The following is a 12,878-nucleotide window of genomic DNA, read 5'->3' as shown; positions in this document are numbered from 1 at the left end:
TCTGGGTAAGAGGAGGGGCTTGAACATCAGGGCTGTGGATATTTTAGAATCTTTGGGCCAACTTAGATTATTCCAATTAGTGACAGTGACAAGGAACAGTCCAGCAAGTTTTTGTTTCAACGCATTTCAGAAACTATTGCCGTGAAGACTGAGTGCAAAACTGAACAGGTATCGGAGTGGCGAGGGTTGTTTCCGTTTACAATCCTCCTCCTAAGCTATTTAGTTCTGGGCGCGGGGGAGGCAGCAGAAGGAGAGAGCCCCCTGGTATCGTTATCTCGGGAAGAACTTGGCTCCCATGAGCCGCCCTGGCCACGCAGCACAGCTCATCACTGCACCAATTCCCGCGTTCAGCGCAGACCCGCGCGCCCTGTGCGTGAGGGAGGCACGCTGGGAGCTCTCCAGGGGCTCAGCAGGTGCCGCTGGCAAACCAGGACCGGCCCCTTGTTCCTGCCTGGCCGCAGGGAAGGGACCGTTTTCAAAGGAGGGAGCCCGAGGCTGGTGTTGGGGGAAGAGCAGGAGCTGTGCGGGATGAACTGCAGAAAGAGCCCAGGGGGGGAGACCTGATGTGAGAAGACCCCGGGGCATGAGAGATTGGACATTAGGAGAACTCTAAGTCCTGGAGGCAAGATGTGGGTGGCTGAGGGGGCTCGCTGTCCGCGCCCCCAGGGGGAGGGAGGAGGCTGTCCCTGCCGCCAAGCATTCTCCCGCTCCTCCCTGCGCTTTCTCAGCTCAGCTGCACCTGTGCCTCCATGTGGGAAGAACTCCCAACAGGGTTGAATCAGGGGCTCCTCCCAAAATGGATGGTTAACGAGAGAATGCACAGAAGTAACCCTGAGTTTGTTAACCTGGTGCCCTACACACAGCAGTGAGAGGAGCAGACCAGAAGCTGAAATGAAGGGCCACTGAGTTCCCTCCCCACAGCCATTGATTTAGATGCAGGTAGCGTCCTAATTGGAGGTGCTATTTGGTGCTTTTAAAACAAACTATGTAAATATGAGGACGTGGTAACACGTGCCAAACCCACACAACGCAGAGGCCACTTCACAGGCAAAGGCGTGTTTACCATTTCAATGGTTCCATACGAAGTATGAGAATAAGAAGCAGAGGCATTGCTTTTCTGAACAGGTGTCAGAACATTAAAGACAACACCATTGGCATCGAGGAGAACGGGGTCTCCCTCACCTGCCGCTTTCACGTCACGGTCTTCAAGTTCATCGGGGATTACGACGAAGTCCATCTCCACTGCGCAGTGTCCCTCTGCGATTCGGAGAAGTACTCCTGCAAAATAGTAAGTGAGGGTGGCTCTCGCACCGCCTTTCCCCAACATGGGTCACAGGGCCGGGTCTGTGTGGCTCCGCAGGGCCCCTCAGGTCTCACGGCCCCTGGAAGTCCTCGGGGCGTGCAAGCAGCGGTCACCGCTGGGGAGACAGTAAGCGAGGGCACAGCGGACCCTGCCCGCTGGCTCCTCTGGCTCCGCCATGCCCACCCGCCCGCGCAGCACTCGGTGAGGGTCTCTCCCACCCGGCACTGCTGACATTTGGACCAAATCGTTCTTTGGGTGGAGACTGTTCAGTGCATTGTCGGACATTTGTCAGCTTCCCTGGCCTCCACCCCCAGGTGCCAGTAGCTCCTCCAGCTCAAACACCCCAAAACGTCTCCTAACATTGCCAGTTGACCTTGGGGGCAGCGGCGGCCCGTTTGAGAACGAGGAGCCAGGTCACCTGAATCTGAAGTGGACAGTGGGGCCGAGCTCCACTCCCCTGAGAAGCAAACTCCTGCTTCAAGATGCACTCTATCCAGCTGTTCTTTACTTATAGTTGTTAAATATATTTTTATTGATTTCAGAGAGGAAGGGAGACAGAGAGAGAGAGAGAAACATCAATGATGAAAATCATTGATCGGCTGCCTCCTGCACGCCCCCTATTAGGGATCAAGCCCGCAACCCGGGAATCGAACTGTGACCCCCTGGTGCATAGGACAGTGCTCAACCACTGAGCCACACTGCCAGGCCATCTAGGTGTTCTTTAGCCAGGGATTGCCCTGCAGCGCATCCAGAGCCATACCAGGGCCTGAGGCTCTCGAAGGGCGCGGGGGATGAGGTGACAAACCGATCCTCTCTTCCATGCCAGGTGCCTTTCCCACCATGGATGGCTAATGTCACTGAGATTGTATTGCACTGGTCCCTAACCTTTAACATTCCAGCTTCCCGCTTACCCCATATTTACAACATTGAGGCGTGAATTACAGTCAGAGCTCCTTCCACATGCTGCCGCGTACATTAGTGTCTGATGAGATACAGCACCCCTCATTCCCAGGAATGCATCTGATTCCAGTGCGGAGAAGACATTTAACTCTTCAGCAGAAAGCCTAGCGGCCAGTGGGCTCTGTGATCAAGAAGGCATTGGGTGCGTTAATCCGAACAGTGATGGCGCTCGAGGCTGCGACCGCTGCCTCCGGAGGTGGAGCCCGGTGGGAAGAGATGCCAGCCTCGTTGTGTAAATTCCCCTGGTGTTCTGTCTTTCAGAACTGCCCACAGAATTCCAGGATTGCCACAGAATATACCAAAGAACCTAAAGAGCAGATCATTTCCGTGGGACCCATTCGGAGAAAAAGTATGTATGTTTCCTGAAACACACTATAAATCATTACTGCAGGCGAGCGGGAGGCCTGAGCAAGCGCCGGCCTGCGCAGCACCTGTACTGTGAACCTGGTGAATGAGGAGGCTGAAGAGACTCCCACTGCATGGTGAAACCCCTTTCTTGACTGTTAAAAACTCCCATTCACACTGGGCTTTTCCTTTTCCTCCCCTCTCTTTAAAGCAGGGGTGGGGGACATCTGGCCCGTGGGCCTTAAAATCATTTGGTCTGGCCCTGCCAATGTATTATGTGTGAGTTAATTAAGTGTTTGACCAAATAAAGCAGGCTGAATTTTAAGTTGATAATTGTATATGGGATTCAAAAATGCCAACAGAATAAGTGGAAGGTACACTGACACTCTTCCCAGGACCAAACTGGAAATACAACTAAAAGTATAGAAAACCACCCTGAAAAATCAACTGAAGACTAGCTGGAGAGAACCCTGATAACTAGGGACAGAAAGTGGAGACCACATGGAGTCTGATAGGAAGGGCGGAGGCTCCAAAGGGCTGGCTAGACTCCCACAGACACCAGCTAAAGTTCCAGAGGGATATCTCAGCTGTGGGGGTTCCCACTGAGAACTCCGGGGTCTACACCCCCAGCTACGACACCCCAGAAATGATAAGGGTGTCCACATAACATCAGGCTGTGGAAAGCAGCAGGGTTGCTGTCTGCCTGGGAGAGACAGCTGGAAATGCAGGCACCCTCTTAAAGGGCCAATGCACAACATTTCATTGCAGCCACGCACTCTGGGCTCCAGCAGAGGGAAGGGACAGTAGATTAGAGATGAGTGAGGAGAGTCTAGGGTTGGGGGGTCTGCGGTTGGAGCTCGGAGGGCAACCAACCCAGTTTCCTGTGCTGAGTCATTCTTGCACCCTGTGAAGGACATCTTTCTCAGGTGGACCTTAGCTATCCAGGCGGTTTTGGCCTGGGGAAAAGGCAGTTGCCCCACCCTGCTGGAAGACTTGCGACTCTCTGTGGTCCATAGCCTGATGCTAATCAAGACTGAGTGTCAACTGGACTGCAGGCAGAGGCGGATCTCTAGAAGCTTTGAGTCTTTGCCTGATCTTCTTGGCCCAGGGCTAGGTAAAGCAGAGCCTGGTGCACATCTTGGTCATTTCCAAAGGCACCCAGCAGAGGGAGCCACAAGCTGTGGGTTGCTGATAGCTCCAAACAGGGTACTCAGGACCAGTCACAAATAGTGTCTGACGTTGTCCTGCACTAGATATTGGGAGTAGAAGCAGATCCACCTAATACTTAGACACAAACCCAAACAGGCAGCCAAAATGGGGAGACAAAAAATCAAGCCCCAAGTGAAAAAAACAAGTGAATTCTCTGGAAGAAGAGCTAAATGGAATGGAGAGAAGAAAATTATCAGATGTAGAGTTCAGAATAATGATGGCAAGGAAACTCAACAGCATGAGAAATGATATCATAACTATGAAAAAAAGACCAGTTGGGAATAAAAATTGACATAGAACTAATAAAGAACAAATTGGAAGGAATATACAGCAGATTAAGGGAAGCCAAGGATAAGTCAGTGAATTAGAAGACAAGATAGAAAAAAAAGATCACACAATCAGAGAAGCAGACAAACAAACAAACAAAAAAAAAACAATTAAAAAACAAGAGCAAAGCTTAAGGGAGCTGTGGGACAACATGAAACATAACAATATTTGCATCATGGGAGTGCCAGCAAGAGAAGAAAGTGAGCAAGGAATAGAGAACATGTTTGAAGAAATAATGGCAAAAACATCCCTAACCTGGTAAAGGGAAAAGTCACACAAGTTCAGGAGGCACAGAGAGTCCCATGCAAGAACACAAATAAATAGTCCCATGCCCAGACACACCATAATTAAAATGCCAAAAACTAAAGATAAAGAGAAACTCTTAAAGGCAGCAAGAGAAAAGCAATTTGTTACTACAAAGGAGCTCCCATAAGGATGTCAGCTAATTTCTCATCAGAAACTCTACAGGCCAGAAGGGAATGGCATGAAGTATTCAAGGTAATGAAAGCAAGGATCTGAAACCAAGATTACTATATCCAGCAAGGCTATCATACACAACAGACGGTCAAATAAAGAGCTTCCCAGACCATAAAAAAAGGCTAAAGGAGTTCATCACCACCAAACTAGCAGTGCAAGAAATGCTAAAAGGAATTCTGTATTGAGAGAGAGAGAGAGAGAGACATAGGCATAAAGAATGAAAATGGCTATAAGTAAGTACCTATCAATAACCTTAAATGTAAATGGATTAAATGCACCAATCAAAAAATACAGGGTAGCTGAATGTATCCAAAAATATGACCCAATTATATGCTGTCTCCAAGAGACCCATCTCAGAACAAAAGACTCACACAGGATGAGAGTGAAGGGATGGAAAAAAAATTCCAAGGTAATGGAAACAAAATAAAAGATGGGGTAGCAATACTCATATCTGATAAAATAGACTTCAAAATGAAGGCCATCACAAGAGACAAGAAAAGTCACTACATAATACTAAAGCGATCAATCCAACAAGAGGATATAACCCTGGTAAACATATAGGCACCCAATATAGGAGCACCTAAGTATATTTTTAAAAATCTAGAGAACTTTAAAAGAGAGATCAACAGCAATGCAGTCATAGTAAGGGACTATAACACCCTGCTGACTTCACTGGATAGATCTTCCTGACAAAAAAATTAACAAGGAAACAGAGTCTAAATTATATACTAGATCAGATGGATTAAATTGACATTTATAGAACATTACACCCCAAAGCTGCATAATATACATTCTTCTCAAATGCACATGGGTCATTCTCAAAGATAGACCACATGTTAGGACACAAAACAAGTCTCTACAAGTTCAAGAAGATTGAAATCATATCAAGCATCTTCTCAGACCACGGTGGAATGAAATTAGAAATCAACTACAGTAAAAACACTCAAAAACATTCAAATACATGGAGGCTAAATAGCATGTTATTAAACAATGAATGGGTTACCAATGAGATCAAGAAAGAAAGAAAAAACTTCCTGGAAACAAATGAAAAGGAACACACAACAACCAAAAATCTATGGGATGTAGCAAAAGCAGTCCTGAGAAGGAAGTTCATAGCACTACAGGCCTACCTCCAAAAATAAGAAAAATTAATAATAAACTATTTAACTCTACAGTTTAAAGAATTAGAAAGAGAACAACAAGAAAACCCAGAGTAAGTAGAAAGAACAAAATAATAAAGATTAGAGCAGAAATAAATGACATAGAGACTAAAATACAAAAATATCAATGAAACCAAGAGCTGGCTCTTTGAAAAGATAAACAAGATTGGTGGACATTAGCCAGACTCATCAAGAAACAAAGAGAGAGACTCAAATAAATAAAGTCAGAAACAAAAGAGGTGAAGTAATAACTGACACCACAGAAATACAAATTATAAGAAAATACTATTTACAACTATATGCCAACAAGCTTGACAATGTGGATGAAATGGTCAAATTCCTAGAAAAATACAATCTCCCAAAACTAAATCAGGAAGAATCAGAAAACCCGAAAAGGTGGATAACAACTGATGATATTGAAGCAGGAAAAAAAAGAAGCCCTGGTCCAGATGGCTTCACAGGGGAGTTTTACAAAAAAAGATTCAAATGAGAACTAACACCTATACTCATCAAACTATTCCAAAAAATCCAAGAGGAAGGAACACTTCTAACCTGTTTTTATGAGACCAGCATCATCCTGATTTCAAAACCAGATAAAGACACTACAAAGAAAGAGAATAGATGCTAAACTCCTCAGGAAATATTAGCAAATTGGATCCAGAAGTATATTATAAAATGATCATACACCATGACCAAGTGGGATTAGTTCCAGGGATACAAGGCTGGTACTGTAGTCACAAAACAATAAACGTGATTCATCAAATACACAAATTGAAAGACAGAAATCACATGATCATATCAATAGACACAGAAAAAGCATTTGACAAAATCCAACACCCATTTTTGATAAAAACTCTCAGCAAAGTGGGAATAGAGGGAGCATATGTCAACATGATAAAGGCCATATATGACAAATCTACAGCCAACAGCATACTTAATGGGCCAAAACTAAAACCATCTTCCCTAAGAAAAGGAACAAGACAAGGATGTCCACTTTCACCACTGTTTGTTTCTTTCTTTGTTTGTTTCTTTTTTAGTGGAACCGAAGGTTTGTTTGTTTTTTTGAGAGAAGCCAGTCCAGGAAAAGATGCAACTGGGGTTCCAGGAGCAGCCAGTGTCCAGAGCTTCCTTTCCACGTTCCTGTCAGAGTAGTTCAGCATCCATGCTAATTAAAGCCTGTTGGTCCATGTGTGGAGGCCCATGGCCATCAGCCACGTGGGTAATGGGGAGTGCATCTCCTGCCATCAACCCAAGAATCTAGTGCACCAAGGGAGAGACCGCTTTCACCACTCTTATGCAACAGCATACTGGAAGTCCTAGCCACAGCGATCAGACAAGAAGAAATAAAAGGCATCCAAATGGGAAAGGAGGAAGTAAAACTCATTTTTCACAGATTACATGATATTGTAAATAGACAACTCTAAAGACTCCAACAAACAACTACTATATTTAATAAATGAACTTGGCAATGTAGCAGGACACAAAATTATCACCCAGAGATCAATGGCATTTTTATACACCAATAATGAATTCTCACAAAAAAAAAACTAAAAACTAAACAAACAATCCCATTTAACATTGCAACAAAAAATTAAGATACCTAGGAATAAAGTACCTTACAGTATCCTTTAACCAAGGAGATAAAACACTTATACTTGGAAAACTACAGGACGTTGAAAAAACAGATAGAGGAAGATATAAACAAGTGGAAGAATATACCATGTTCATGGATTGGTAGAATTAACATCATTAAAATGTCCATATTACCTAAAGCAACCTACAGATTCAGTGTAATCCCTATTAAAATACCAACGGCATATTAAAAAGATCTAGAACAAACACTCCAAAAATTTATATGGAACCAAAAAAGACCCCAAGTAGCCACAGCAATCTTGAGAAAGAAGAACAAAATTGGAGGGATCACAATACCAGATATCAAGTTATACTACAAAGCCACTGTTCTCAAAACAGCCTGGTACTGGCATAAGAACAGGCATATAATTTGATGGAACAGAACAGAGACCCCAGAAATTGACCCAAGTCATTATGCTCAGTTAATGTTTGACCAAGTAGGTAAGAGCATACAATGGAGTCAAGATAGTCTCTTCAATAAATGGTGTTGGGGAAATTGGACAGATACATGCAAAAAAAAAAATGAAACTAGATCAACAACTTACACCATACACAAGAATAAACTCAAGATGGATAAAAGTCTTAAATGTAAGTCATGAAACCATACAAATCCTAGAAGAAACTATAGGCAACAAAATCTCTCATAGCACTATGTTTATGGATACATCGCCTCGGGAAAAGGAAACTAAGGAGAAAATAAATGAGAATACATCAAAATATGGTAAAAATCTTTTGCACGGGAAAAGAAACCATCAACAAAATGACAAGAGAGCCCACTGTATGGGAGAACATATTTGGCAATGATGCATCTGATAAAGGGATAATATCCAAAATATATAAGGAACTCATACAACTTAACAAAAGGAAGACAAACAATCCAATTAAAAAATGGGCAAGGGATCTGAATAGACACTTTTCCAACGTGGAGATTTAAAAAAGGCCAAGCAATGTATGAAAAAATGCTCAAAGTCACTAATCATCAGAGAGATGCAAATTAAAACAACAATGAGGTATTACCTCATACCTGTCAGAATGGCTACCATCAACAAATCAACAAGTGTTGGCAAGGATGTGGAGAAAAGGGAACGCTAGGATACTGCTGACTGGTGCAGCCACTATGGAAAACAATATGGAATTTCCTCAAAAAAATTAAAAATGGAACTGCCATTTGACCCAGTGATCCCACTTCTAGGAATACTATATCCTAAGAAACCTGAAACACCAATTATAAAGAATGTATGCACCCCCACGTTCATAGTAGCACAATTTACAGTAGGTAAGGTCTGGAAACAGCCTAAGTGCCCATCAGTAGATGAGTGGATGGAAATAGCTGTGGTACATTTATACCATGGAATACTAGGCAGCAGTGAAAAAAGGATCTCTTACCCTTTGAGACAGCATGGAGGGACCTGGAGAGCATCATGCTAAGTGAAATAAGCCAGTCAGAGAAAGACAAGTATCACATGATCTCACTCATATGTGGAATCTAATGAACAAAATAGATCCAGAGACATAGACACATGGAACAGACTGTGGAATCTCAGAGGGGAGGCGGGAAGGGTGGGCGGGTGGAAAGAGATCAATCCAAGATCTTATATGCATATATACATAACTTATGGACAGAGATAATTGGGTGGTGAAGGCCTGGGGCGGGGGACAAAGGCTGACTAGAAGAAGTCAATGGGGGAATAAAGGGGAATATGTAATACTTTCAACCATAAAGACTTTTTTTTAAATTGTATGGCCTGATAATGATGCTATAAATATCCAAATGGCCCTTGGCAGAAAAATGGTCCCCACCCCTGCTCCAGCCTTGCCCTGACATATGAGTTGCAGAGGTAAACTACCTGCCGTTAACTTGACGAACTGCTCTCTTTTAGGGCTGGACTGGTGTGAGGACAACGGAGGGTGTGAGCAGATCTGCACCAGCCGGGTGGAGGGGCCCCTGTGCAGCTGTGTGACGGGCACCCTGCAGGCGGACGGCAAGAGCTGCCGAGGTAGACACCCTGATTCTGGGCTTCAGCTGGGGCACAGGAACTTCCTCCCACAGAGAGGAGCCATGACTGAGGCCAAGCAGGCAGCAGCAGGCCTGTACACAGTCAGGCATTAAGAAGGAAAGATCTGAAAAACTCCTAAGAAATTTTAGCGCCATTTTGGTTTTTACTTTTTTAAATCTTTGAGTCCCTGCTCTTTTACTAAAAGATGATGATTTTTAAAATCATTGAAAAAGTAATTATTTAAAAAAATAGTATTAGCTTTAAATCTGGCTGCCACATCCACTGGGCTGTGGTTGGGAGTGGAATGTTTGATTCAATAAATACCACTTCCTACAGTGGCCTGCGCCCAGGGTTCCCCCAGCACCACTGAGGTCAGCAGGCACCTCTGCAGGTTGGGCTAATTCTGCTTCTTCCCGGCCACGTGGACAAAGTGGGTCCTTGGCAATGTCCTTTCCTTTAGCTGGGAGCTGCAAAGATCTCTGGTCCTGATCAACAGGAGTTTATCACGCTCACGATGTGCCTTTCTCTTCGCAGCCTCTAATTCTTCCACTGAGCATCAAGTCTGGACACTGCTTCTCATCATGACCCAGATTTCATTGTGGCATTTTGTGTATACATCAGTCACGACCTCATAATTAACTCAAGGTTGCTACATGAAGTACTGTAATTTACTTTTTCCATTCCCTGTAGGATAAAAGGTGTGTGCCCTTAAAACCTATTTGAAAGTGTCCAGAATCTCAACAGGATGCCACCTGCCTCAAATGATCAGAGATCTGGAGATGAGTGAAATTCCAAACTCCTCTTTCAAAGTACACAACAAGGCTTCCAAAGCCAGTTGTGGAAAGCATATATCTTGGTTAAAATTTTCAAACGGTTGTCACTAGAAACCAATTCACACAACCAGTAAAGGACAAAATTCTGGTTAGAAACGTCTGACTGGAATCTGATCAGAGAATCTGTCCAGCCCGTGCTGTTTCCGGATCATCGGTTTTACGAAGGGGGAACAATGTGGAGAAGCAATGGCTGGAGGACCGACTCCCTCTGAGAACTCTTTCTAAGTTTGCAAGTGTCTGATCTCTGATCCGCATGTTGCTCCCTCTCTGTATGATGAGCTCCTTCCCTGCCCTCGAGTCCTGCAACCTCGCCGGCAGCGTGGTCACTGGGGATGTTGTTTGCAGACCTTGGGAGCCCCACCCCATTCTGTTCCCTCAGACCCAATTCCTTCTCTTTTTATGAATCAACCAAATAATTTTTAATGTGTTTTATGCTTAAATAAATTTTGTGTTCAGTATTCTCGTTACTTGGTGGCTGAAATCATTCTTACCAATGTTGCACACTAGATAGCATGCTCTGGTTTTAAAAAGGAGGCAGGAGCAGCCGCCTCGGCCAGGCCTGCACTGCCGGGCATCACCGCCTTTGTGAGCCTGCCTGTGGCGCTCACTCAGCACTGCAGGCCATAAGGAAGCCACGCAGAAGAGGCAGGCCGCACCCTCTGTGTAAGTAGTACAAGGGTAAATCCCATTCCAGGCTTATTTTGAAGTTGTTTTGGATTTAAGCTAACGGCAATTTTTATTTTTCCCGGAAGTCTGGAAAAAGCTGAGCAGAAATCCTGGCGTCTTTAAATGGGGATGTGGATACCAGTCCCGGCTCTCGCACGTAGAGGCGCCGTGGCCCGTCCCTGGTGAACACAGTGGGGTGCGGACTGCGTCTGCACCAACTGCTTTGTATTTTCTTGAGGAACGGTATGGAGGTTCCTAAAAAAAATGAAAATAGAGTTACCATATGACCCAGCAATCCGTCCTCTGCGTGTCGACCAGAAAAACTTGAAATCATTCATTTGCAAAGATTGATTCCCCCCTATGTTCGCTGCAGCGTGATTCCTGTGGCGACGACATGGACACAACCCAGGCGCCCTTGGTTAGAGGCTGGGTAAAGAAGGGACAGTGCATCCGTCTATGGATGCTCTCGGCCATGAGAGATAAAATACTGCATTTGCGACAACATGGATGGACCTTGAGAACATCATGCTAAGTGAAACATGCCAGTCAGAAAAAGCTAAGAACCATGTGATTTCACTCCTATGTGGGATATAAAACTGAAACTGATAGACACCTACAGACAACAGGATAGTGGTGCCAGACGGCTGAGGGTGGGAGATAGAGAACAGTAAAGGGGGCAAATGCATGATGACAGAAGATGCTGTGACTGGGTCGGGGGCACACCATGCTATATACAGAGCACGTGTGATAGAACTGTATGCTTGAAACCTAAATGGCCCTATTAACCAATGTCACCCCGTAAGTCTAATTGCATAAACAGATAAGGCTGCAGTGAACATCTGAGTGCGGATATCTTGTTTTGAGTTAGTGTTTGCGTTTCCTTTGAAAAAATACCTGGAAGTGGCGTTGCTGTGGCATATGGTCACTCTTTTGAATTTTCTGACAATCCGACATACTGGGTTTCACATGGCTGCACCCATTGGCATTCCTGCCAATAATGCACAAGTGCTCCCTTTTCGCCACATTCTGACAAACACTAGTTCTTTCTTGAGGCTTAATTGACATTTACAAAACATTTCACCCCAAAGTTGCAGAATATACATTCTCCTCAAGTGCACATGGGTCATTCTCAAAGATAGACCACATGTTAGGACACAAAACAAGCCTCTACAAGTTCAAGAAGATTGAAATCATATCAAACATCTTCTCAGATAACAATGGCATGAAATTAGAAATCAACTACAGTAAAACACTCAAAAACATTCAAACACATGGAGGCTAAACGGTGAATGGGTTACCAATGTGATCAAGAAAGAAAGAAAAAACTTCCTGGAAACAAATGAAAATGAACACACAACAACCCAAAATCTCTGGGACACAGCAAAAGCAGTCCTGAGAGGGAAGTTCATAGCACTACAGGCATACCTCAAAAAACAAGAAAAAGCATAATAAACCATCTAACCCTACAACTTAAAGAATTAGACAGAGACTACAAGAAAATCCCAGAGGAAGTAGAAGGAAGGAAATAGTAAAGATCATAGTGGAAATAAATGACATAGAGACTAAAAAAATAAAAATACAGAACATCAATGAAACCAAGAATTGGTTCTTTGAAAGGATAAACAAGATTGATGAACCTTTAGCCAGACTCATCAAGAAACAAAGAAAGAGACTCGCCCTGACTGGTTTGGCTCAGTGGATAGAGCGTCGGCCTGTGGACTGAGGGGTCCCAGGTTCGATTCCGGTCAAGGGCATGTACCTTGGTTGCGGGCACATCCTCAGTAGGGGGTGTGCAGGAGGCAGCTGATCGATGTTTCTCTCTCATCGATGTTTCTAACTCTCTATCCCTTTCCCTTCCTCTCTGTAAAAATCAATAAAATATATTTTTAAAAAAAAAGAAAAGAAAGAGACTCAAATAAATAAAGTCAGAAACGCTAGAAGTGAAGTAACAACTGACAACACAGATGTA

The 12,878-nt window shown here is 44.1% G+C and overlaps 1 protein-coding gene across 1 annotated transcript in view; it reads left to right on the top strand.

Moving 5' to 3' along the window:
- TECTA (tectorin alpha) overlaps positions 1–10,601 on the top strand; it is a gene marked incomplete at its 5' end in the record, with an annotated part of 113,983 nt that extends 103,382 nt beyond the window's left edge. Inside the window, 4 exons of the mRNA XM_079762838.1 lie at positions 1,126–1,288; positions 2,525–2,612; positions 9,294–9,410; positions 9,945–10,601. Of these exons, the coding sequence (XP_079618964.1) occupies positions 1,126–1,288; positions 2,525–2,612; positions 9,294–9,410; positions 9,945–10,045 (469 nt within the window). The 3' untranslated portion in view covers positions 10,046–10,601. The remainder of the gene's footprint in view (positions 1–1,125; positions 1,289–2,524; positions 2,613–9,293; positions 9,411–9,944) is intronic.
- Positions 10,602–12,878: the final 2,277 nt, after the last annotated feature.

Source organism: Cnephaeus nilssonii, assembly GCF_951640355.1.
Source record: "Cnephaeus nilssonii genome assembly, chromosome: 22".
In the NCBI taxonomy this organism is placed as follows: Eukaryota; Metazoa; Chordata; class Mammalia; order Chiroptera; family Vespertilionidae; genus Cnephaeus; species Cnephaeus nilssonii.
Note: the sequence above shows the minus strand (reverse complement) of the source record. Positions and strands in the feature narration are given on the sequence as shown.